The sequence below is a fragment of the Pygoscelis adeliae genome, unplaced genomic scaffold (assembly GCF_000699105.1).
Source record: "Pygoscelis adeliae isolate BGI_AS28 unplaced genomic scaffold, ASM69910v1 Scaffold303, whole genome shotgun sequence".
Taxonomy (NCBI): Eukaryota; Metazoa; Chordata; class Aves; order Sphenisciformes; family Spheniscidae; genus Pygoscelis; species Pygoscelis adeliae.
The window spans coordinates 582811-610073 of NW_008824367.1; the positions used below are offsets into that span (position 1 = coordinate 582811).

The following is a 27263-nucleotide window of genomic DNA, read 5'->3' on the forward strand; positions in this document are numbered from 1 at the left end:
TACCAGGAGGGCTCCTTTCCTTATGGCCTGCACAAAAGCAAACCCTGCCCTGCCCTATAACTTGCCAAACCCCAGCTGCCTGTCCCTGCTCTCCGGCTGTTGTCGTGACTATCACCTTCCAGCTCAGAGGGGAAGAAGTCGTGATGAGGCAGAGCCAGAGTGGAAAGGGCCCCCAGCGCCACCCCAACCTCATGGGCAGCTGCAACCTGGAGACACGGGCGGGAGAACAGAGAGGGAAATCATCCCCCTGCTCCCCCCCCATGAGGCTGCGAGAGAGGAAAATGGATATAAAAGAGGATGGATATGAAGGGAGGGGAGGGAAACATCCTGTGTCTTGGACTCAACTCCTGTTTAATGCCTAATTCTCACTAAAGTCAGATAAACAGGTGCCTAAATACCCTCACAGCAACAGCCAGTTACATGACACATCCCTCTGCTCAGCAGCCTGCCCTGCTCCCCAGCTTGGGGAGTATCTGATGCAACTCAACTTCAAGGGCAGGAGAACTGAAAGAAGAAAATTACTGGGTGCTCTTGTGAAAGAGAAAAAGACACAGCCCTCACAGACATCTGGGCCAAACTGCTGCTGGTACAGGCCTCTTCTCCTGGGAAAATGGGCCATTATACATTCAGCTCATCTCCATATTGTCATTAATCCCACCACAAAGATACAGAGACTTCCCTCATTCATTCCCTAAAGTGAATGGAGAGGTTAGGAAGAGAGGGAAAGCAAAGAGGCACATCCTCTGCCTCTATGGCAAAAGCTTTTCTTGTTAAGTGGGTACACATCACGGACAAGCTGGAAGCACAGATCCCAAATCCCAGCCCCAATCTGGGCTTTGTTTTGGGGTTTTTCTTCTCCCTCTCTTTTTAAAATTCTCCTTTCAGAAATTTCTTCTCTGGTTAAATGAAGCCAAGGTAAAGAAACAGCAACTAATTAAAATGAACTGCTGTTGCACAATATCCCCCCCAAAGGCAAACACAATCTTCTTCCCCAAAAAAACAAATAAGGCCACAACTAAACAATAACTTCCTTAACGTAGCCAGCAAAGTCTTTCTTCCAGCCGTTACCTAAACAATGAACAAAGCAAGCAGGAGAAAAAAGTCACCTCCCTTTCCCCACGCCTGCCTTGCCAGAACTTTACATCTCTGCAGCAGCGATGCCAGTGGGGAAGGGGATCGTCTCCTCCCCACCTGCAGCTTGCAGGGCTCTGCCTTGCTCGGGGCAATGCCTTCCAGCAGAAGCTGGGGACCTGGTGGACGGTCACCAAAGAGAAGGGATCATTATAGATCACTCCCTGCCTTGTGTCTCCTTGCAGACCGGACTTGTTAGGAAGAAGAGGTGATATGGTCCTAGCTAGCCCTGCAGGCAGCAGAGCTCTTGCCAGCCCAGGAGCTTTGGTCTGCCAGGAGGGCTACAACTTTTGTATTTGCTCTGGGCAAGAAAGAACCACCGCTGGGTTGGTTGGTGGTTCTAAAAGCAGGAGCCTGGACCTAAAAGCAGGAGCCTGGGCTGTCTGAGCTAAGGGTCAGCTACAGCTTACCAGGCTTCAGCTGATCAACTCTCTCTGTGGTCTGGCTGGCAAGAGAGAAGAGCTGAGCCCATGCAGAGTGAGAGCAGCTCTCCCTTCCCAGCAGCAGGGATGGTCCAAGGATCTGGAGGCACGATGCTCAGAACAAGCTCAGCAGTGCAGCATCCCCCACCTGGCTCAAGAGAACTAAAAATGGATGAATATTTCTATCACCAAAAAGGCCAGAGAAGGCTCCCATCACCCTGCAGGTAACCTGCACTTACTGCCTAAACAGAGCACATCTCTGTCAGGCTGTAGAGCCAGAGCATAGCTAATGCGCTGTGTGGGGGAGAGAAAGACAGACAGTGAGTTAACGTGTGTCCTTGACTTCAAGCAAGTTGAGAGCTGCTACAGCGAGTAGGAGAGATTTGGAAAACACCCAAATGTTTGTGGGGGCTGCCACCAGATTCTCCCTCTAGCTTGCAATCAGTCCTGTGGGTAGGGAGAAGGGATATAGGCCCCAAGCCGCTGCCAAGGGAAGAGTGCACTGCGGGGCAAACAAGCAGGAAAATCACAGCTCAGCTGCAGCTGTGCCAGCTCTAGCTGAGACTGCTTCTCACGCCTTGTCACCGTCCCACTCCGTGAGACCACCCTTGTGCAGATCTGCCAGCTGGGATACGCTTGTGATCGCTCCCTAATCCGGTTCAGTCAAGATGAGCTGTCTTTTTCCATACTCTAAATGCGTATAAACACTTTGCTTCTGCCGCCTCATTCCTCTGTGGGAGGGATGGATGTATTGGTGTAAATGAGTAACTAGCAGGCGTACTACTGGTGTTTCACATTTCACATCCATGGTCCCCACAGGTTTTAGAAGACAGCCACAGCCCAGCTTGCTCCTCATGAGCATTCCCAATCCAGACCTATGTCAAACATACCTTAGCCAAGGCCATTTTTAGAGGGATTCACTTTGTGCTCTTTAGGGCAGTCTTGTACTGCCAGATGATACAACAAAGCCACAGGGCAAAGGCATCCTGGACCCAAAAAGTCACTGGAGACTGCAGCTTGATGAGGAAGGCTGTGACAATCCTTATTCCCTCACCCCAGGAACCCTCAAGGCTGAATTCACTCTCTGATTCATGAAACTCATCATGAACCTCGGAAGTGGGAAGAGCATTTGGCCCAGGTCTTTGATGCCTGACGGCCACCAAAATGATGTGTGCAGCCTGCTCTCTGCCCTAGGAGGACACAGGCCTGGTCAGATCAGCCCCACAGCTCTGACAACAGCCATTTGTTACTGCACTTGGCTAGCAAGAGAGCCTCCTTGCTCAGCTGGTACGAGTTCCGGAAGCCTCTTCTGTCCAGAACACAGTCCCGGTTGCGATCTCTGACCTGAAAATCAAAATTCTTCCTGAGGTTTACACATGAACCCAGGAGCTCACTCCCCAAAAAAACCCCAACTCCATCCTTTCACGCCAGCTATAGTTGACTGCATGGACAGAACTGCCCTCTGAGACTGGGAGTGTCACGGGGCAATTGTCACGACCACAGGGCATGCACAGTGAAGATGACTCCTGTGAAAGGTCAGATCCCTGACATCATCATACTCAGAACAAGAAGAGCGTGTCAGCAGGGCTTTCACACAAACCTGTTTTACTTTGTGCTGTACAGAACAGAAGCACGGACAGAGTTACCTACCCGAGCTGCATGAAGAGACCTGACAGCAGAGGGGCAGTAACCTTTAGCTGAAATATAGTAACTTAAAAAAAAAAAAAAAGATTCTAAAGATGGAACAGATGCTCATCTGATCACATCTTCAGCTGTAAGATATCCCCTTCCTACTAGCAGCCTTTTTTTTTACCTGCATCCAGGCAACAGGAACTACGTTCACTGATACAGTCATTATTACACACACCGCTACGACCTGCTCAAGATAATTCCTACCCACGGGCAGGGGAGAGGGAAAGCAACAGTATTTGGAACGGCTCCTGTTCAATTGTCCGGAAGGTGATTGAATGCTGTAGCGCTTAGATCCATACCAGCAGCCAGGCAGGAACAGGTCAGAGATGACAGAGAGGATCTTGCCATGTGAATATAGAGTTTACAGAGGAATATTTCACTGTGATCCCACTTAAAAGACCCTTGTGCACTGTGAGCAGTAGGAACATGTCCAAAGAGAAGCTGTCTGTGCTGTGCTGCCACCCACAGCACCATCCAGAAAGGAGGTGATTTGGTCCCAAGCTTAGAAACTATTCCAAGCTTTGCACCAGAGGAGGGGAAGGGTGCAGGCATCTCCTCTGCCCACCCTGAACATGGATCCCAGACTATTGCTCCTTTGATCTCGGCTGCTGGCTCGCAGCCTCAGGTGGCTGATCAGCCAGATGCAAGAATCGGCCAGGACCTTGAACCTCCTGCGTTTATTGTATCTGAACCATCTTGCCTGCCATGCAATTTATGAAATGTGACAGAGATTCTACATGGGTGTGAGCACACTCACATGCAGAATCAAAAACAGTTCAAGCCTTTTTATCAGTAAGTGATAACACCTGGACTTTGAGTACATATTCAGATTAGTTTAGTAATTAGTAGTTAATACTCTTGGTGATAGGACACGTGTATTAAAACTCTCCCTCTGAGTTTTTACAGCACCTTAGGGGCTGCAGGCCTTATGTTAATGCTCCACTTGACTTCCCAAGCTCTATCCTTCACTCACAGCCTCATATGATGCAAAGGTGAATCCCCCCATTCCTACAGCAGCATGCAGAGGGCACAAAGCCATTTTCTTGAACTCCCCCTTTCAGGCAGATCAGATTTACCTACTACAGCCATGAAGCAGCTCACAGATAGCAACAGCATCCTAAGAGGCGGTTCAAGGGCAGGATGGCAGAGAGCTGCTAAGTCCTGAGGGGACTCATCAGCTTAAACTTTATCTGCTCGAGACCCGCAAGCCCTGAGCTAGTACTTGCAGAGTGTTATGCTTGCAGAACAGCTCCCGCACTTCTACAGTAGTTTCTCTGTTCTTTACAAGAGTCTTCTTCCCTCACAAAGGTTTTGTTTTACAGGCATTTTCTTTCTTATGAAGTCCCTGCTGCAGTGTGTCTGTGGTGCTGCAGAGCTGCTGTATGAACATGACATTACTTCCTGGCCATAGTCCTGTGAACCAGTTAAGGAGAGCAGCCACATGCTCTGAACCCAAGGGAGCTCGCAACCTCACAACCCTCCGGGGTGGCAGGGGTGGACAAACCTTATCGTACCAAGGCCTGGATGCTCCATAAACCTCATGCGTCATGGTGCGACCATGTAGCCACATGGATCAGAGCTGCGTGGAAGGCACTGGATTGCCATTGAGGACTGTGGGAGCAGCTGCACTGACTCTAGGAGTCCTACTCCAGAGTCTAGGACAAACCTCTTCTCAGGGCTGAACATGGGGATGACGGCCAGGGGTTGGCTTGATGGCTGATTGCACACCGGGGGTCATGGCTCCAGCTCGGCAGGGCTGTTTGTTCTCTGCCTTGATCTTCATCCCTCAGCTGTACTGAAAGGAAGTTTGTCCGAGACAAACGTGTATGGCAGACAATGTCAGCTTCAGAGCAAGCTGCGAGGAAACAGATTGAGTTCTCTGTGCAAACCAACAGCGAAACCATTCCTTGGTGGCTTCTCTTGTGGGACACTTCAAAGGCACCACGCATCCACAATGCAGCTGCTGCCCTGGGGAAGGAGTCATTGAATACCCTCCATGAATGAGAAGTAAAAATTAAGCAGTTAGATTTGGCACGTGCATCACAATAAAGATCCCTGAATGCTCAGCTTCTTATTGAACCTAAGGCGGGCTGTTAATTCGTTATTCACTTCCCAGCCTGGAAGGAAAAGCATGTTATACCCGAGGGCCAGAACTGATGAACAGAGCCATAAATCAAGCAGTTTACAAGACCAGCAATTAGGAAACAAGCCGACAGAAGGGAGAACTCTGTCAGTAATAAAGCAGACACACCACAGGATCTGCTGAGTGCTCACAGCAACCGGGGACATGCAGTCCTGTCCACACTCCATCTCTAATTCCTCCCGTCATTTGCTGCTTCTTCCCTCTGTCTTCTACTTCCCTTTATTTCCTCCTGCCCCCCCTCCAGTTTTTCCTCTGTTCCCTTCCCCCTTTCTTCTGAAAAGCCTATTCTTCCAGAGAATGCAAGAACACACCTGCTGAGCAAATAGATTTACCAGCTGCTGCCCAGGAGCAGAGGCACATGCTGGGTACCAGCAGCCACAGAACGACGGATACACACAGTCCCGTGAGTACAGGGTGTGATGGAGGGAGCAGTGTGCTGCTCTCCAGCCAAAGGGCTGCAACAGTACGTGAGCCCCTTGGCAGGGGGACAGCCCTGTAGGTCCCGGGATGGTGTTGCTGGGGGAGTAAGCGGCAGTGGGCAGAGCTGCTCAAGTAAGGGAGAGCTGGGATGAATCCAACCACCTAACCTGTCTTCTGCCCTAGTCATCTCCTCTGATCTCTTTTCCAGCACCAGTCTGATCCAGCTCCCCTGACTTTGACAGCAACTTCCAACACCCTTCCTACATCTCCTGCTCGGTTTCTAGTTCCCTCTCCTTAGCCATCATTGCAAATCCTGCCTTTGCTTTCCTTACTCAAATGATCTCCTGGAGTGGAGTCACTGGGTGGCCAAGGGGGTTTAGAGCCACTGTTGGTCCTGGTCCCATACGCAGCTCTGCACCACGTTGCCCTCATACAACCCCTCCAGAGAAGGGAGGCTGAGGCTGGGGCCAGTCTGACACTCGTTCCTAGATGCTGCATTCCTGTTGCTGTAGAGCTCCGTGCAGCTCAGGACGCCGGCAAAGTCAGGCCTGAGCAGCTGTTCTCCGCACCCAGCGCAGGCACACACACACGTGAAATCTGAGTGCAGGACATGGGTATTTAACCATGCTCTCCTGCTCTCTCACATATCCCTCCTGCTCAGTGCACTACCACATCTCTAGGACATCACATATTTGGGAAATCACAGCCAGCGGTGATATATTTTGTCTACGTTAGCCTTTGGTGCTTGGTATGTGCACCAGTCTCCCTGCCACAGGAGGAATATGGCTATTTATGAGCCTTATTTTGTTGAGGTAGGACGGAGACCAGACATTCCTCCAGTCATCCCAAGACCAAACGGATCCAGTTATGCCAAGAATTAAGTATGTGATATTCTAGTGCAGCCTCAAGGGCCAGGAGGAATCTCAGATTTGTAAAGCACACTCTCTGGAAACACTCACTGTTACCACCCATCAGACACCTTCATAGCAGCAGATGCCGAGGGTAAAAGCAAAAGAAACAAGATCAGTAGGGTTATCGAGCCCCACAGTACGTGCTCAGCCTCTGACATTCCCACACGTCTCAGCTCGCTACACCAACACTTTCCAAGAGATGGGGTCACAGCCCGGGGAGCTTCCAAAGTAACAAACCAACCTCAGCTGCCGAAGCCTTTTCCTTTCGACGTTCATCCTCCCGAAAGCCAAGGCTGACACTTGCACGACACTAGGCACAAGCACACCCTCTGGAAGAACTGTGAGCTGCCCCTTGTCCGGGCAGGCACGGGCAGAGATGACCCAGTAAAGGTCCCACCAGCCTCTTGCTGGGGAGGGCAGGAGGAATGTGGGTGCCCAGGGTTCCCAGGACAAGGCCACACGTCACTAGTGACCACAGCCACTTCCCAGACAGGCTGCTCTCCTCCGCTCTGGCCCAAGGTGTGAGGCAGGGGCGTGAAGTCAGTTTGTCTTCAGCACATCAGAGGCAGGGCTGATTGATAGTCACTTAAAGGAAACAAAGCACCGCCTTTGAATGAGCATTACTCAAATGCCCTCCCAGCTGCCTGCGGTTTTGATCTTGAATGGGGAGGCTAAAGATTTGTCTGGAAGAGCTGCTAGTCCACAAGAGGAGGAAACATCTCCTCTAACCTTGAACACAGAGAGACTAATAATCCGCCTCCCCCAGCGCAGGGGCAGGGAGGCTTTGATGAGCTCTTTGGCAAGTGCTGTAGGAAGAGGCTGCAATAGAAAGTTAACTAATTAGGTCGCTGCAAAGCAAAAGGAAAATAAAGTAGAAATCTTTTCTGTGCAAAGCAGATTCCAGAGAAGGAGCAAACAGCTGCATTACTGGAGACAGGCTGCAGAAAACTCCGTGAGGAGTTGGGGAAGGGAATGGGTTTCAAGGTCTTGAGAAAAGCAAATCCCAGACACGAGGCCATGGCAACAAAGAAAGCTCAGCAGCTGGGGACTCCTTGGGAAAAGACAGGAAATCCTCTTCAAAGGAAGGTTTTTCCCACCCAGCTCTTGGCAAGCCACTGTGAGCGGTTACATTTTGCTTATCCAAGGTCTCTCTCAGGCCAGCCAGTCACAGATTTCATGCCCAGAATGGCTGGACAGTTTCTGAACTACGGCGCCTCACCCCAAACATGCTTTTTCCTTTGACGACAGGTAAGATCCCAACAGACCACGTGTGTGGCTTGTAGAAGTGTGCCCTCAGTTGTCCCAATCCGTTACCTTGCAGTCCCCTGGATTCACAGAGCCATGCAAGGGACACCCATAGCCAGCAGGCCCCCATCAGAGAGCATCCATGGAGCTATGCTGATGTTTACCACCTTTGAGCACTGAGCCCTGCAAAGGAGATTTTGTATGTGGTCTTCTCCTACTGCACGACCAAAAGCTTCTTAGCTGTCCATGTTGTATAATAAGGAATAACACGAGCAAGGAGCAACCGCTGGTACTTCGCCCCTGAGTTTATTCTCCCAGAAATGACACGGTGGCTCTCCACGGCATCAGGTAGGCTTTTGAGTGGCACTTGAAGGAAATTCCAGCTGCTTGGCTTTGCCCCAGATCGCTGGCATTCTGGGAAGGTCAGAGCTCCACAATAAGCCATATGTTCAATCTTGGCTTCCCCTCACAATGCCAAGACGTGTCTGCAAGGAATAAAGCCAGAGGGAATGTTAACTGATCGCCACTGAAATGGAGCCTCTCCTTGGCTTTCACCCTAATTAACTATCAAGAGGTGGTGCCGGAAGGCCCCTGCGTTGCCAATAAAGAATGTGAGGTTGGTAATTAATTAGTGGCCTATTGGGAGCCCAGCACCTCTCGCCCACAGCCGAGCTCTACAGATTGATACAAAGGGGATTTAATGGAAACACAGCAGTTTCCCCATTATGGCCTTAAGCAAAAAAGAACTAGTTTTTGAAGGAACCTCATTTACAGTCCCCTCACATGACTGATGCTTGGCACCTAACCCTGCAGGTACAGGATTATATTGGAAAGGAACCTGCCTGAAGAATACAGGAATAAGAGAGAGAGCCCCTTAAGTAATTTGGTGAGCTATGTATGTTAAACATCCTCCATGCATAAGAAAACAGCAAGAGTAGAAGGATGACAGAGAAGGGCCTTGCACATCAGGGTACAGTTGACAGCACTCCTGGAGACTCAGACCTGGCAACTCGTATCTCTGCCTAGAAAACAAGACAGCCCCACTAAAACAGAACATGCCGCGAGCCAAGCATCAAGATGTCCTGTTTGGAGGGGTCAGGAAGGTGTGGGGATTGAGCAGGGCACAGGCATCTGGCCAGGGGCTCAGCTAGGGCACCGAATATGGAGGAGGTCTAGTCTGAAACCCCTCCAAGAAGAAGACAGGGCTCCCAAATCATCTCTGCTCTCTTAGCTCCAAAAGAAACTTCTGGTTTCTCTCATGTTTCTCAAGTAACTAACCAACACAGTTACGCCAGTTAATCTTCCTGGTAATCCCAGATTTACCAAGGACCCCGTGTGATCTCAGCCAGGTAACTTTGCTTCTGTACATCATTTTATTCTTCCATCCCAGGAGCTGCTCTCCCTTTCAGACAAGACTAGCAGAGGGCAATGGAAATTTTCTCCTGTCAATGGGAATTAGATTTAGTTACTTAGTTGTGTGTGATTCCTGCTTTCTGGCTAAGAGACAGTTTTGCTGGGCTGATAACCATGAGGCCAAATACCACAATTCTCTCCTACAGTAGGAAGCTGGACATGAAAGCTGTCCGAGAGCTGGAACAGAGACAGCAAGCAAAACATCAGGTGGTTCTTTTCACTGCTCATGTAGGGAGCAGTGATGATGGGTGACGTCACTTAGACCAAGTTGTCAGGCCCAGGGGAAAGAGGAAGGTCAAAGAGGGCATTAGGAAATCACATCAAGGCAGTCCAAGGTATCCAAGGTATCTTTAAAAGACGCTCAGAAGACAAGACGAGGAGCAGCTGCCAGAGGTCAAGGGATGATCTCCGTGGCCTGGGATGGAATAAGACTTTTCTAAGGGTACTGAGGGTCTGGCACCATATATGAATACCCACTCTGCCCACGTCCCATGCTGTCATCACACACAAATCCAAATCACAGCCACAATTGCAGCGTGGCGTAGGAGCACAGAACGTGGATGGCGGTGAGACAAAGCCAGCACTGGGCTGAAGGCACGCTGTTGGATGTTGGGGCTGGATTTGTAGGCCCAATCAATAACAGAGCTCTGGATGGCAAGGAGTACAGACAAAGAGGTCACCCTGCTGAGAACAGGTATTCCTGGGTATCAGAGCCTGAGATAGCACAGTATCTCACTGGCAGCAGTGGGACAGGCCAGAACACCCCTGCACACCAGGAGAAAGGAGCCAGAGCAAGGGCTGACATGATAAAGAGGAAGCCACCCAGACTTAACTTCTCCCTTTGAAGGGAAAAGATGCCCCATACATAGCCAAAAGGTGCCAGAACCGCATAAACAGCTGCCCCAGAGCAGTTTTATTCCCTTATCCTAAAAAGTAGAACAGGCTGCTTGCAGGTTATCACCTCCTGGTCTTCCTCCAGGAAGGAGGAACACTCTAGTCACTGTTCCTGCAGACTGCAGCCCTCTGTTTCAGCTATGTTTATCCTACACACCAAATATATTGACATTAAGCTTGTTCCTTTCATCCACCAAATGCTATGCTTTCTTCACTACTCTCACCCTCCAAGAAGCTCTACGGGCCAAATCTTCCCTCTTGGACTCCCACGCCTGGGTGAGCAGGACCATCTGATCCACAAGCTTAACTTGGCAGCCGGGATGCTGCTGCTCCTTCTGCGTAGCCCACTTTATTGCAACCCCTGCATGTAACCCCCTCACAGATGTTGCTGTACATCCTCTGCCCAAACTTGCAGTTGCCCTGTCTTCCTAACAAGCTCTCTGGCTCATTAACCTTTCATTTTGCTTCTCTTCATCTCCTCTATTCAAGCTGGAGCCTTTCCAGCTCCCTCTCCTGGCTTGATTTTCCTCTCCCTTGTAGTCCTTCTCAAAGAAGAGGTCTGCCATGCTCGCTCTTATATGTCTATCAGCAAGTTACAGCATCTTCCTGACACCATCACGTTCATGTTGCCTCTCTCGCAGGTGGCCTCCATGCTGGGAGCTGCTGTAACCTCTCCCTTCAGACTCCTGTGATATTCCCTGTCCAAACAATCTTGTCTTGAAAGGATCAGGATTCTTCTCTCCAACAGACATAATTTTCACTCCGCTTGGTAGGCCCTCATTTTTCCACGTAAAGCTGTCAGTTCCATGAAAATGTCAGCTTAATGCTCAGTAACCATCAAGAAACAGATCAAGTGGTATGAATCATTTGGAAAGAAAAAAAAGAACAGAACCGAAAAATCTATGATTCATCCACACCTTGGATACTGCGTGCACTTGCGGTCCCTTCATCTCAAAGGGGATATCAGAACAGAAACAGATTCTGAAAAGAGCACAACAGATGGTCAAAGACACAGAGCATAATTAAAAGCACAATTACTGAAGCACAATGAAGTAGGCTCAGACTCGTTAGTGTGCAAGAGAAAAGGCTTGCGGGGAAATTTTGTAGGGGTGTGAAGTCATTATTGGGCTGAAAGGGGTCTGTTTCTTCACCTCCTCTTCCAAAACAAGAGCTCAGGACCACTGATGACGTTAGGAGGAGGTAGACCAGCCCCACGCAGCCTACCCTCTCTAAGACCAGGGAGGCCATCCTCTCTCTCTGCTCTTGAAGCTGGTACAGGGTCTTTGCTTCAGGTGTCGCAGGAACAGAGGACCAACCAAATTCACCTCCACAATTCCCATTATCCCATTACTCTCACTCAAATATCCTCTCTTTTCTCTTTCATATTAGGAAAAAAGCCCATCCCAATGTTCTCAGAAGTAAGTTAATTATACTAGTGCTGAAGGCCTTTCCCTTGCCTTTCCCCATCTGTCATCTTTCATTCATTATGAAGGAATCAGCCCCCACCTTCTATCAGCTCATAGCACCGGTCCACCCACCAGATTTTCAAGGAAGCACTGTCGTGCTTTTCTTTATTCATGCTTCTAGAAGGGAAGAACACCCACAAAGCTCCTTACTTGTCTTCTTCAAAATCTTCTTTCACTGTGATTCCTACAGCAAGTTTGACAGCGCAGCACCAAGATCACAGTCAGAATCACTTCACTGCTCCTCTGTTCACCTCCATCAGTCTCACGCTTTGGTAGGGAGCTCTCTGGGACATGCCTCCTCCTTTTACCTTGTACAGTTCCATACCACAAAGCTTCGTTTTGCAGCTCTCATGCTGAAGGTCTACCACAGGAGCTCCCCCAGCTGCATCACTGGTTCAGCATCTTCCTCTTCTGTTCTATTTCTTCCTCTGAAGAACCATGGGAGGGACATTCAGGCCCCTTGCTATACAGGTCCCACTCTCTTCCTACACTGGTTGAGCTGAAGCATAAAGATCCAGAGGTTTTGCCCCACTGCTCCAGAATTTCCCCATTCCAGCAAGCAGCAGCCTTCAGCCCTGCGGGGGTGACCCACAGGAGTCAGCCTTCATCCCCAGCCAAGGAGATCCCACCCAAAAATCTGTTTCAGAACATGACTCTACTTCTACTCACCAATGCAAAACATAGGCAAACATACCACCAAAGCAACCCCGCTACCCACCCAGGGTCACTACTTTTAAGTCTCCTTCCCTTCACTGTCCTGCTCCAGGCTCCACAGCTACAACAAAAGTCACTGGTTGACTCCCATAGTCTTGTCTTCCTTTCACCAGCTGGGCCAGGGGATCCAATGGTCTAGGCTGGCCCTAAGTCCTCTGTGCCAGTAACAGAACAGCCACCCCGTGTACACACTGGGATGGGAGCGAGCACTGTCCTTTCTGCACTTGGAAAAGTCCAAGGAAGAGGCTGGAGAAGCTTTAAGAGCGCAGGGAAAGTCTGGCAGGTATTAAGTTAGTGATAAAACTGCTTTGCAAGCAGAACCTATCCTAGCACAGAAAAGGGCAAAGATTTTGGACAAGATTTCACACTCAGCTACTGAGCACTCAGCATCAGGAAAACCCCAATTATCCTGGACAGGGGCCCAGAGAGGCGGAACAATCCCTGTCCTTGAAGATATACAAAAGCTGACTGGATGATGTCCAGACCAACTGGACCTCACTTTGAGGCTGGCTGTGCTTTGAGCAGGGACCCGGACTGAAGGCTCCCTGAGGCTCCTTTCACCCAACATTATCCTCTGATTGTAGGATTATACGTCCCTGAAACAGCAGGCAGAATCTCACTTGCATAGTTAACAGCCACGCTTTTCTGACCAGGCACGGAGCACACCATGGAGCTCAGCTCTCCTCTTCAGCTCACTGGCATGAGATACCCACACAACAGAAGTATCTGGCTCAGTCCCTAAGCTGGTTGCCCTTTAGATGCAGGAGAACGGCTCCCGTCTTGACAGCATTCCCACAGTCTTCCAGATAAACCAGAAGGAGAAGGTGCCCCTGGAAAAATAATCTGCAGGAAAACTGAAGTGCTGGAGTGAAATGCTGATTGGTTTGCATTTGAATTTTAGTAAAAATGCACTTACATCAACATTTGGCTCTAAAAAAAGCCTTTCCAGGTTTGAAAGTAGTTCATAAGAGCCTTGCTAAAGCAGATTTCTTGGCAGTGAGGTGGTGTGTGCAGGAGAAACACCAGTTCCCATTGACAGATACTGAGAAATATCCTTCCCTGAGACACCTCAGGATTGGCATCCTGTAAGGAGGGATTTTACATCCTCATCTGGAGATCATCATGGAAAACAAGGGGTTTAGAAAGCCACTTTATAACCCGGAACATCACAGTAACTTAACGTGCAGCATCTCAAATGTTTTGCTGAAGAGATGAAGTGTCATGGGCTTTTGATGGGATTCCAACTAATTCCACTACACATACAAATCTGGCTTTAACTCTTCCTGTGCTCTCAGCTTTAAGGCTTTTACTTCCAAGCAGACTGTTACTAAGACCTTCCACCAAATGGCTAAATGCAGCAATTGACTGTACTCATTTTGGCCAAGACTTTCTTTGGCCCTTTCTCCCTTGCTCCAAAGCTTGTCTCTCCCTAACAGTGCAGCATGAGGAGAGAGAGGACTAAGCTGCAAGGATATGGGTTGAACAATGTTGGGTTTTGTTGATTGCAAATGTTTTCGGGGGCCTTTTCTGAACTGACATCAACTGAATTTGCTCAGACATTTCTGCTCAGCACCCTCAGACTGTGCAGTAGTGTGATGGAGGATAGTTCTGCCAGCGGGAAACTCAGTCCTAAAGTCTTTGTTTAGGGTTATGTATTTCAGGACTGGCGTGAAACTAGGGAGGAGCAGACAGAGCCTCAAGGGGAAACATCAGAGAGTTCCCTTGGAATAATCCCTTCCATGGAGAGGGGTTCAAGCAGCTGTAGGCTCTTCCAGATTATACCTTCCAAATCCCAGGGATCAGTCAGAAAGAGACTCAGTTGTTATTTCCGCAGCCTGACTCTGAAACTACACGCATTAACACTTGCACACACAGAGATGGGTTCAGCACTGGAAACTCCCTTGTTTTCAACGTATGTAATAAATAGGTGTGCTTGCCGTCCAGAGAATCCCCCACTGCACTGTTCAATGGCTGGCTAGTATCCGTTTAAATAATCAGTGAATCCTCCAATGATACTGCCTGCATTACGTGTTCCTGAAAGCAGCCTGCTAGAAGTGCTTATGTGCTGTTAGACCCCGTGTGATGATTACAGATGATAAACATAATTTTTTTGGGTCCTGATTGCCACTGCTTTCTTTATTCTGTTGCTGATGTGTAAGACAATCTCAATGTTATCAGTCCTATGGGCAGAAACACCGTGAATATACAAACCTCCTCCTGAAGGAAGGGCCAAACCTTCAGGGGAACGAAACACCCGAGGCACAGAGCTGCAGCTGTGACAGACTCCTCCCTCTTGAAATATGAAGTCTTTAAGATGCGCCTGAACACTCTGCAAAACCAAGGTCAGAGAGCGATGGGAAGTGGGTTTCATTATCCAGCTGTAAAACCGTCAGACAGGAAAGCATTAGTGATGAACCAGTTTGACTGACTTCTGCTCAAAGCAGTGTTGTCATGCAGTTATCGCAGAACTCAAGATTTTAGGAAGCTGAATAAAATCAAGTCTCCTAAAGCAGCAAAATGACCCATTAGACCTGTTGGTACCACACGTGAAGCTGCAGGGTGGGGGAACCCTTTCCCACACCAACCAGGAGTTGATTGCCTTCGGATTACGAGCAGCAGATGCCTCAGGTTGGGATCCGATTGGCCTTTTCCTCCTTCCTATCTTCCTTCCTGATATCTCCAACCAAGAGTTCACTTCCATAAGCATCCCCACTTCCCGCTGCTGCCTGCTCACTGCCTGCTCACTGCCTGTCTCTTCTCCCCACAATGCTCAGTTCTCTCCCATCATGATTGTCCTTGCACAATCTCAGTATTGTGTGCTATGCTGGCTTGGAGAACAGGGCAAGCAATCCAGTCTCACAAATACGACATGAGACTCTCGTGCTGGACTCCCACTGGGACCGAACGCACCAGCAGCACTGTACAGGGAGGCTCCGTTCTGCCCCACGAGCCCAGATCTGCACAGCCAAACCTGGGTTCTGGGAGATCCTCCATGTGCTGAGCAGCCACACTCAGACACGGGCCCACGGAGTGGGTGAGAGACAGCAAACATGTGCCGTGACACCTACTAGGGACCTGCACAGGAGAAATAACTGATGGAAGGCCCACTCCTTGTCTTCTGTCATCTTCTCTCTACTGTCACATGGTCCTGTTTGTAGGCTTGGGCTGTGAACTCCCTTTTACATGATCTCTGCCACATCCTGAGAGGGACGGAACTGGCAAGGTCTGGACAGCCTGAACAGCACTGCAATCCTTCCTGCCAGTTCAGGAGGAGGGGGGTTACTGGGAGAAGGCTGAAAGGCAGAAGGAACAGCAGGGTTGGCAGAGCTGAGGCTCACACCAAGCAGCCCTGCTTCTCTCCACACTAACACCATCGTGACCTGGCTCCTCAGAGACAGCCACTGCCTGGGACAGAGAAATCTGGAAAACAACCAGTTCTTTAAGTTTTATTATTAAATAAATAAATCAATCCAGCTATCATGAGGCCCTGAAGCCAAAGTGGCCAAGTAAAGGATAGGAGAAGCCAGAAAAGCTTCAGTGAGAACAGGTAACAAGAGACATGTTTACCACAGAAGAGAGACAAGGCTTCTAATACAAGCAGGCTGCTGCACCACAAACGTTCCCTATGGCCTGGTATGGCTGTACAGAAATATTTACACGTACAGGCAGGGAGACGCCGATCCCTGGCTGGTGAACAATCAACTTTTATTCTCTCCAGACCAGCAAAGCCAAGATTTTAGTAAACACGCAACCCCAAAAATGCGCCTGCGGATTGGGTAGAGCAGACCCTGCGCTCTCTCTGCCAAACAACAAAGCCGTTCTCCTGTAGGTGGTTTCATGGTGAGGTTTCTGTGGGGAGGAAGTGTTTCTAGTGGTCAAGGCGGAGAACAGGGGTTCAGGAGACCTGGCTCCCGTCCCTGGCTCTAGGAATCAGGAAAGCTCTGACTGCAGCAAATGCGCACACTTGCAGGAGTCACTAGCCCTCTGTTCACCTCTCCTTGTTCAGGCACAAATTGCTCCTCTGAGGAACAACGCAGAGACACAGACTTTTCCCCCATCTGATAACACCTCCTGACCTTGCCAGGGTTATTGCGGAGCTTGTGTGATTGATGCCTGAAAGGCTTTCAGAGCTCTTTGGATGAAAATCTCTCTGGAAGTTATTGGAAGATGTGCACACGCGAGTGCAGACACGTGAGAAAGAGACATGCAACTCACACACTCTCTGCTTCCCTCCAGCTTGCAAATCTCCACCCAGACTTGCTGATTCCGCTATTCATGCATTTAAATATTTACAAGACGGGTCTGCAGAAAAGCTCTGTTCTAAAGCAGAGTAGCCAACACTATAGCTTAACAGATGCCCTTACAAATACGCAACCCACCGCCCTGGTTGCCCAGACTCAGCCCCAAGTCTCTGCATTTTACTTACAAAATCAGGCCAATGTGAAGCCAGACTGAAAGCCCATGGCAGATACAACCCAGTCCTACTCATTTCTGGCGGGCTGGCACCAGTGACCTCCCCCGGCCCTTCGTTTTGTTCTCTCTTCATTTCATCCTAGATGTCATTAATATGCTGTTTACCCCCTCTTCCAGCTCATTAATGAAGACACTAAAGAAGACTGGACCTAACCCTGATCCCCATGGCAGTCCGTTAGATAAACACCTCCTTGAAAAGTTCCCGTCAACCTCTTAGGTATGAAGGACTGTTGTCTTGAGGTGTGCATAGCTGTTAGAGCTAATGACTTCACCTGTCACAGCTCATTTGCAGCGAACCCCATGGGAAGAACCCACCAACTGCGCCAACAGGTTTTAAAGGAAAAAAAAGACGAAAGAAGGAAGGAATGTCACACTGTCACACAGGATGGCTCTGTGTTTGGCAGGCATGCTGGGTTTGTCTGTTTACAATGTTTTATCTAACTTTTGTTTTTACTTCCTGTCCTAAATTGATCTGGATGCTGTTAACTTTTCTAGATCTTCTCTCACCTTGTTGGCTGCATTTCAGAAATAGGTGGCATGAGTCAATCGCAGTGGACCAGTGTAAAATGTTGTAAGATACTTCCCTCAAGTGGAGGGAATAAAAATCACTCAACTGTGTGTCACAGGCTCTGTAGTGTACCTCAGGTAGCAGAAAGATAATGAGAGATGGACACCTACATGACGTAGAATCTACCAACCCGCTTGAAAGGTGTTAGGAGCATAGACAAATTATCGGTGATACTGCAAAATAAACTTTCCCACTCTACAAATGTCAGGGCATACAAGAAGACACCCGGCCACCCTTTGTACCGGATACCAAAGGGGCACATGCTCTGACAACCTGTCAAGTTACTACATGGACAGCTAATGTATATCCATGCCCAGGTTTTGAAAATGGCTTGAACACAACCTGAGATGAGTGACAAGTGCTCCTACATGATATTTCAGCAGAAATGGAAGAAGCTACTTAGAAGCAGCTTGAGGGGTGAAATACCCAAGTCCTGTAGAACAAGGCTTTTATGCCTATCAGAGCCTCCAGCAGGGCTGCGAGGGATAGACAAGAATAGAGAGAACCAGATATAGATTGCAGTGTGTTGGTAGAGCTGGTGTGGGTGGTATCTATACTCACCCTGAGGCTGATGTCTGATCTCATAATCACTGTTTTCCTCAAATCAGGCAATGAAACATGAACAAAGAACTTAGATTTCACTGTAGTTTTACTATTACGGAGATAACAGCTCTGCTCCAGTCTCTTCCATATACACTGAACAGGAGAACATTTCACCTCCTGCAAATGAAAAGAGATAAGAGGGGCTTAGCACGAGGCAGGATTTGTGTCTGTAACTGATCAGTCCAACAAAGGGACACACAAACCATTTATTACTGAAAATGAATTGTGCCATCAAGGCAGATGCCTGCAATTACTTCTGTTAAATATTATCTTTCATTAACTGTAAAATATATAATTAATAAACTTGCTCCCTCATTTTGTTACATTTCACTGCGAAGACCTTATTACTGAAATAAATCTTTCTAGCAGTGCATGTCGACAGAACAGAGGAAGGTGCACGCCTCTGTGTGTGTGATAATTTCCTTACGGGAAACTGAATTATTAGGGAGGAATAATCACCTCTCTTCATGGCTAAGACTGTAGAGACACCCCACTCTGGGACCAGTTGTTTAAGCTCATGCCTCTTGGAAGCAGGCAAGAAGAATCTGCTTTGGCTGGCAAAGATGACTTGATCTGAAAGCAGTCAGGCAGATGCAAGCTCTTCTTTCACTGGCAAGTCTGGAGAAACAAAAAATAAAATTCAGTTTTTGATTTACAGTCCATTAAAGAAGTCTTCTGACTATAAACCTGCCCAGAAACACCTCAGTGGTTAGGCTGATTCTTTTATAAGCCCCATGTTCATCCGCCTCACAATACTGTGCTAGAGCTGCATGACTGTGATTTGCTTTCCACGTACATCAGAACTGTTTTGATTTGGGGATGTTTGGTGATGGCTGTTAAACCATACCAATTAGAAATGCTGCAAAAATGTTGCTGAAATTTAACTCCAAGCATAAAATTCCCCTTAGACTTTGTCTCCACTTGTGATCTTTACCTCAAGTTAGTTGATTGCCAGTTCAACCAGGGGCAATTAAAATATTTCCAAAGGCTGTTCTGGGCAACACATTTTGCCTTGCTGCAGGCTACAAATGTTTGTGGTTTGCCCTAGGCTGATGTTCATTCCTGCCTGAGTTGGCACAGGGAGCAATGCATGCCAAACGAGGAGGAGGAGGAACGCCTGCTCAGTCACTGGTTCTCCCCACCCAGGGAAGGTGGCAGAGGGACAGAGAGACCAGTGGCAGACGGAAGGAGTGTACGAGCACACACTGGATGGACAGTGATATAACTTCTGGGTATAGAGAAAGCATAAAGCAGCACAGAGGAGGAGAAAAGGACAGTATGTACTTTAATGAAAGCCTACGATTTCACTGCTTTTCGAGATGTCTGGATGACCCCTGGCAGAGCCAACAGGTTGCAGAGACACTCGCCCACAGACTGCCAGTTTCGGTACAGATGAGCTTAGCAGAGAAGAAGGGTTCTCATCTTAACTGGCGTTTGGAGCTTTTCGCAATGAGATGAGCTCGGGGAGGGAGAGGGTGTCATTTCCTGGCCATCCACTACCAATTTGTTACCCCATTTTGCAGTTGTCAGCAGACTGGAAAGGGAGGGCAAGAGCTCCTGGGAAATGCTCCTGTCTGTTCGGAAATGCACAACCCCTGACTTGGAGCAGGTCAGGTCTCAAAAAACTGTATTAGAGAACCTTTCCCCGCTACTGCCCTGAATCTAAAGAAAGGGGTTCATTCTCCACATCATGTTAACTAGCACTTAAGAATGTTAAAACAGCCAACCAATTTGACTACACAAAAATTTGAGAGTCAGCAAATTATCTAGTTAAATGATGCGTATAGAAATGTTAATTCAACAGCAACTGAAACCTTCTTACATTTCTCACCACCTAAAGACGATAATCCTGTACAAAGAAGAAAAGAGAGGGGCTGAGCATACTGTCCTTGCAGAAGAAATCATAAGAATATTTTAGCTATCACCTACAACGTAACCTATATGCAGTTACACAAATAGCACAGGCTGAGAGCAAGTTTAGAAGTGAGTTTGGAATGGAAGCTCTGGAATCACATTGTACAACTCTTTGCCCTGGTTTTGCTCTAGGGGAGAGGCTTGTATATCAGCCCATTTCCACCAGTGTGCCTCTCTGCATAAACTTTCTGTACAAAGGTATAATTTTACTTTTCTATACAAAAGCATAATGATACTTTACTGCGTGACGCGCACACTCCTATCCCTCAATAGTTAGGAACCCTTTTGTGTACACACACCGAACTCTGCTGACTACCAGGCATTATTTCATTCCTCAGGATCCCCGCTGGGTCAGACCAGGAACACTGGAGAGCAACGATGGAAAAGTTAAGCAACTTAACTCTCTGGCTCTTGGGCCACAGAAGGGGGAGGGAGCAGGGAGGCAAAGCATCTGGCTTCCCTGCTTCTCTAACAGCCTGGAGGGAAGGCTGCTGTCAATTCCGCCTTCTGCCTTGTTGGAAGAAAGTAGAAGTGACAAGAGGCCCTCCAGGCAGGCAGCCAGGAACCAGAAATTCAATTGAGCTACCTCCTGAAACTGGACTTTTTGGAGACCCTTTCCCTGAAATTGTTTTGCCTTCAAAAAAATATTTTCACTGCAGTTCAGGGCCTATTCATAACCCCTGGTGTCCGGGCTCTCCTTTCCTCCAAGAAAGCATGATTTGCACAAGAGGATTTCCATTTTTCTGGACTGCTCTACAACCAGCCTCACCCATAATAAATACATAGACACATAAATATGCACATACACGCATGCACAAATACAAACATTGTTATTTACAGATCTAAGCATTGCCATAGACAGATAAATACACGTGTGCATTTCTTTGCTATATAACATGCAGGAAGAGAAGTGATACAGCAGCTGAATTTACATTTGCAGATTAGGAAACAGAGTGTGGGACATACGGTCTATCTCTAGGGCTTAGACCAACTGGTTACTGGCTGGTGCCGTTGTTCCTCTAACAAGCCCCTGGATATATCACTGTGGCTGTAGAGAAATGCAGCTGAAAGAGCCTTTCACTGTCAGTAGCAATCTGTCACTTCATGTATCTTACCCTGCCTCTTACAGCACAAAAGCTTCTGAGCTGCAAGTCGGTGTTAGGAGAAAGGTCATTTTGCAGGTAGGCTGTGGTATTTTTCTTTATTTCTGGGAACGTGCGGCCAGCTTGAGGCACCGTCTGGATGCTGCAGCATGAATTTCAGCTTCACATATGCCTAGCTATAATTTAAAACGAGGGAGCATTTCCATCACAAACCCCATTTTTTCCCATGGATTTATACCTTAGCTATTCAGCTTCGCTTTGGGGTGGACCTTCACTGAATATATTCACAGGCAGGGAGAAACCATTTTTCTTGTACAACGCTTAAATCCAGCTCAGCTTCTTTTGGTTGTAAGATGGTGAAGGAAATTACGTATGCACACAAACACTCACAAGCACATACAAAAAGCTTACACAAACATATGCCCGCAGAGAGATCTGTTACAAAAAAAAGACAAGCCAATGCAAATAAGCTCAATTTTAGGAGTGAATTAATTTGACTGACTTTATTATTCTAAATTATTAACAAGTTCCAGCAACCTTAGAATGCAATAACCACATTCAGGCTTTCATCTAGGTTAACTGGAAACAGATAACTTATACTGATATAAATGATATCAGTACAAATCTGTGACAGCAAACTTGGAGGCAGAAGCCTGACACACAAGGAGCCCCTCTCTTTGCAGCAGTGTGTTAACAACTCCTGTACAATTCTCCTCCCCTGAAATATTCCAGTGCAATGAATCACCCTCCGACAACGCCAGAACCCCCCTATTTTCATGAATGCCGGCTGAAACCTGACCTCCACAGCACTCTAAATCTGTTTATGACTTGGTCTGGCTTAGTAAGCCCATTTTTGGGGTTTTTTTTAACTCTTTATCGATTCTGCTTTGATGTAGTCCAATAAAGCACATTGATAGAAGCAATTTATGCTGGCTAGTGCCTCTGGTTCCAGGAAAGCCTCCATGGCATATATGACGAGAGGTTAAGCACCTTGCAAGTAACATACAGGTTACCCAGTTATCCCACGCTTACCAGCTTCATTCAGTCCATCTCCATGACTGAGATTAGGAACGACCTCCTGTTTCTCCCCCTCACAAGCAGAAATAGGTATGATTCTCCCTACGCATCACTTCCTAACGCCACAGGGAAAAGTTGGGAAACGTGAGAAGGATTTTCCCAGTCTTAAAAGGAAAAAGCTGCAAGTGGCCACTGGAAGGAGACAAGCATTTCCCCACTTCGGATGGCACAGATACCAATCTTGTGGCATCAGGAGTTGGCACAGCGGGCACTGGTACCAGCAGGGCTGGAGCGCCTGGAAATGGTTAAGACGCTCCCATTCACACCTGCTGCACAGGTGTGTAAATGCAAACTGTTCCAGTGCCACAAAAATCCAGATTAGGCAGCTAGGAATAGTATGGATTTATCTTATCAGCTGGAGATGTTGCAGATATCCTCACGATATGCTGTATTCGCTCTTCATTTCTCGGTCTCACACCCAGATCTTCCCCCTGAGGCTGGGGAAACATTGACTAAGAAAGAACATCATTCAGGGAAGATGTTTAGTAAAACTCATAGTGCTCAGTGGCTCCTAAATGCAACATAATAGTTTTCTTGCTTCTTGCTAAGAGGGCACAGCAGCAGGGCAGAGGAGGATAGCTGAGAGCTGCAGGGACTGGAAAACTGAACTCAATTTAGCCACAGAGCAGTTTAAAGTTCCTGTTGCATTTTTCATCTAAGTACAGCAAATCCCCACCACTAAGCAACAGCCCAGGTGGCCATAAATACTGAAACGCTAACTGCATGAGCGGCGTGCGGGTATTAGAGAGGGCGTGTGGATAGGCATAGCGGGAGAGCAGCTGAAAGCAAAGCAGAGCGTCCTTCCAGGGAGGCAATGCCACCTGTTAGCAGCGCCGGGAGCTGGGCCCTGCTGCGGGACGGCTCTGGAGGCATTTGAGAGCTGCCGGATTCTCACTCACCCGAAGCTTCCTGCAGTTACAAAGCACTGATAGAGTTTCACTCTTCACCAGCTGGAGCTCCAGGCAGGGGACTCTCTCCGGAGAAAGAGCTCAGGAGCTCCTCCCCAGGGAGGAAGATGAGGGGTGGTCTAGAGAGGGTGCAGCCACTGCTGCATGTCACGAGTGACACAGCAGAGATGGCCATCGGGCACCTCCTGTGCCAACGGGAGTCTTGTGTGGTGAAAATGCAGCTCAGCACTTATCAAAGGAAAAGGATATAAAAGAAAACATGGCCCCTAAACCTACCTGAATCTGCTGCCTCTGCTCAGGCAAGACACCATGGCTGGCTGCCTCCTTGCAAGGCTTCCAGGGAGCCCCTGCTGCAAGAAAGGGAGCAGCACATTCAATTAGCATCAGAGCATGGGCACCTAACTTCAGGTTCTTCATTTATAAAAAGCTGAAAAGCCTCCCATCTCCTCACAGAGAACCTTGTACAGTGCCAAAAGGAGGAGGATTTCCTCCCCCATTCATTCCACACGAGCTCTACGGGTAGGTGGCTATGCACAGGGATGGTGGGCAGGCGGATGGATGGCTCTAAGTGTGGCAGACAGGTTGGAGCACAGGAGGACAGCTTGCCGAGTGCTTTAGGAACGGGGGCTGCTTGAATGGGGGAGCGTTAGAGGTACTGCAATAGTCCTGGGTGATATGTGATGGACACGGGAGCCTGCACTGCCTCACATCTCACAACAGTGAAGGCTCAACCTGTGACCCCCCAGCACGTGCCTCACTCAGTATCTACCAGAGTTCCCATATGGCAGTTGCCAAGTGATCTGGACCGCTGGGGCCTGTCAGGACAAACACACCCGGCTTCCTGGCATTTCACCCAGCAGTTATGAAGCCGTCACTCCCTCAGGCTGTCTCCGAACAGTGCCAGCACACCTTGGTACACTGCCTGCTTTTCACCTGATTGTCATTTTTGGATGCTATTACTGAGAGACATTTTTGGAGCTTCAGGACCCGCTGGAGAGAATGAGGCCAAATTCCCAGTCTTTCTGCCTCCCCACCTCTCCCCTGCTTTCTCTTTTCTGGAAAGTTTTCCCATGCTAAGTATAGTTCCTAACAGGTGCACGACCAGAGGGGACTGTCAGGGACGCAGCTGTCCCCACAGAGGCCTGGATCCATCTCCATCTGTCTCACTGGAGTTATCCATGCTGTCTAACTGCGCTCTTCGGACACAGGATGGGGAGCATCAGAGATTCAGACAGGGAGGAGATACATGTACACACACACACAGAGGGAGGATGATTATTCTGGGGAATGCCACAAACAAAGCCTCTGACATCAAACTAATGCATCCTTTGAGGCTTTAAAGAGCCCTTGCCACACACAGGCAGGCTGCCAGCTAACTCATCTCTCTTCCTTGCCATGCTAACAGCCTGATGCCAAGGTCAGGCTTTAAACGAAAGCTGACTGTTTGTAATCCCCCGTGCCTCATTTGGGGATGCCACAAGACTGGTAAGAATCAGTGGCAGAAAATATTTGACTGGGGCCAACTCCAGTGCAATGACTGAAGTGGTTTGCTTGCCCAGCCAGCTGCCAATCCTGCCTTCCACGCTCCCAGCCCCACACCAAAGCCCTTCCAGCCTGGGGAACCAGGGCTGGGGCTGCAGGCACTACAAAGACAGCGACACAGGTAGCTGACATCCCTCTAACGCACCTCAGGGTGTGCATGTGTACGAAGCACTCACAGATCACTGACCTCCGGATCCACAATGGTGACAAGGTGTCCTAACTCAGAGCTGCGGGGGCCAGGTGCTGGGGTAACCTTCCTGGACACCAAGTTGTCTCATTGCGGTATAGGGGATATAGAAATATGAGAAACAGAGATAAGCAGCAACCCTGCTTACAAACTAAAGGTGCTTCTTAACCCTAAAGTGTGTTGGCATAATTTCAGGCCGGTATGACATGAGGAAATAATCATTTTGCAACACACCACTGCTCCTTGCCACTACATGTTGCAGCAAGAGCAGCTGATCTGTTTTATAAATCTGGGTCCTGGGACGTGTGCTGTGTTAACAAGCTGGCTTAGCTTAATAGGAGAGTGATGAAAACCATATGCAGGGAATAGGATGGTACCTTGACATCACCACCACCATCGCTGAAAGAACAAAGAACGAGGTTTCTGCATTCACACTGCACCACCGCAGAACATGCTCCATGCTGTGCTCCGGCCACAAAGTCCAAGGTCTGAACTCAGGGAACCCAAAGCTCAACTAACTGCTAAAGGGCAGTGTCTTAAGCTGCAGGAAACTGAGCCGCAACCAGCTCTCAAAAGTCTGCCTGGGGCTCAGAGAAGCGGTGGGATGGTCTGGGTGAGACAGATGGATATAAATCTTTGGCAGAGAGAAAATCCATTTCCCTCATTTTATTCCTTTGTTAAAATGAAACCACACTGCTGCTAGCAAGCCTCTGCCCGGTCACACACTCCCAAAGGAAGAACCACGAGTCCCTGGGTCTGGGGCGCTCCAGCCTGGGAGAGGAGAGCACTTGCCTGCAGCTGCAGGGACAAGCTCTGGAGCCAGGCAGGTGTCACAAGGCGGTGAGTCCAAATGACACTGCCATCTGCACTGCCCAGACATCCCTTTCCTCCTAAGGGGTTCCTCAGCAGGGCTGAGTGCATGCGCCAGCAATGTTTGGGGCCTCCCTGCTCCCAACACACACGTTTTACCAAGGCACTACTCTAACACTTTCAGACGTGGACACCAGCAGGAGTTTCATCGGCAGGAAGAGCAGGATCAAGTCCAGATTTACTGTCCAACACCAGCACTGACTACAGGGGTGGCATCACCTTAACCTTTTTCTTAAACTTACCTTCTTATTACCTTTTTCTTTGCCTTACCTTCTTATGTCTCAATTTCTGTCCCCTCCTCCAGGTTTTCAGGGCTTTGTATGGTTACTTTCCTTTACTCCTTTTACAACAACCCTTTTCAAAAAGAAGAGCTGACTGGGTCAGAAGACTCTTCGGGTCTCCAAAGACTATTCCATCACATTGGTGCTGACAGGGCTGGGGCTGCCAGACTGAGTTATCACAGGTCTTGCCCTCCCCTGCCGTTAATACCTACTCACCAAGGGAGCATTGGTCCAGCCCAAGCAGAGAAGGTCAACCCCAAGCTGCAGAAGTCTCCAATGATTAGGGAAGAGGCATCAAAGGGAAAGAAGAGGAAAACAAACATATCACAGGCATCTCCCCTTTCTAGACATCTCTGGAAAATCATAATCGAGCTCAGACAGCCCCAGGGAGGGAATGAGTTACAGAGAGTCACGAACTTTTCATGATCAGTTCACCTTGTATCAAGGAGACTCCAGCCACACATCATCCCCAGCCCCGAGCCCAGTGTCTCACAACACCCATGTCACACATTCTGGCATCTCTTCCTGTCCCAATTCAATCCCTTCCCACCCAGTGGAGGGTCGCACTCCTGTCCTATGATCAGGACCTATGCGGTTGTGAAGAGAAGCGGTGAAGCTGATTTAGAAGCAATACAGGAACAGTGAGCTGGGACTATACCTACAGAGGAAAGGAGGCACATCCCATCATTCGAGTGATAGTAAAAATATAGTAGGCGTTCTCACACACTAGCACCATTCACTCCAATTCAGGAGCACTGCACTATTCAGGAAGGATGCTGCTGTGGGAGAAATATCATCTGAATGCTGAATCACTAGCTCTAAAGTGTATCTGCACTCAGGAAAAAGGGACACCTCTTACCAGCTCTGGTCAGTCCTGGGTGTCACGCAGCTGTCAGGCCAAGAAAATACGTGACTAACACCTGTAAGTCATTTTTCTGGCACAGCCTGGTAGCCCAAAGCCCAGAGCAAACCAAGACAGAAGCAACACCTAGCAAACTCATCTGCACTTGAACAGCACAGCTGGAACATCTGCAGCATTACGCAATCCCCTGCCTGGCCAGACATGGGACTGAGAAAGGGTTTTTCTGCCCTTCCATGTCCTCTATCCAGCTGAAAAAGAGCTGAAAACCCCAAGCCCGCAGAGGGGTAAAATTCTCTTTGTCTTTGCTCTTAATCCCAGTTTAAGACTGCCTTAACCTCCAGGACTCCTGCCAGCACCCCAGCTATGAGCAGGTTCACACCCTGAACACGCCGGTGACGAACAGGACCTGGTCACCAAACACGGG

At 48.6% G+C, this 27263-nt stretch overlaps 1 protein-coding gene across 1 annotated transcript in view; it reads left to right on the top strand.

Moving 5' to 3' along the window:
• Window positions 1-5895: 5895 nt before the first annotated feature.
• The window catches only part of ADPGK (ADP-dependent glucokinase), a 76312-nt gene continuing 54944 nt past the window's right edge, over window positions 5896-27263 (top strand). The window contains exon 1 of the mRNA XM_009319917.1: window positions 5896-5912. Within this exon, the coding sequence (XP_009318192.1) occupies window positions 5896-5912 (17 nt within the window). The remainder of the gene's footprint in view (window positions 5913-27263) is intronic.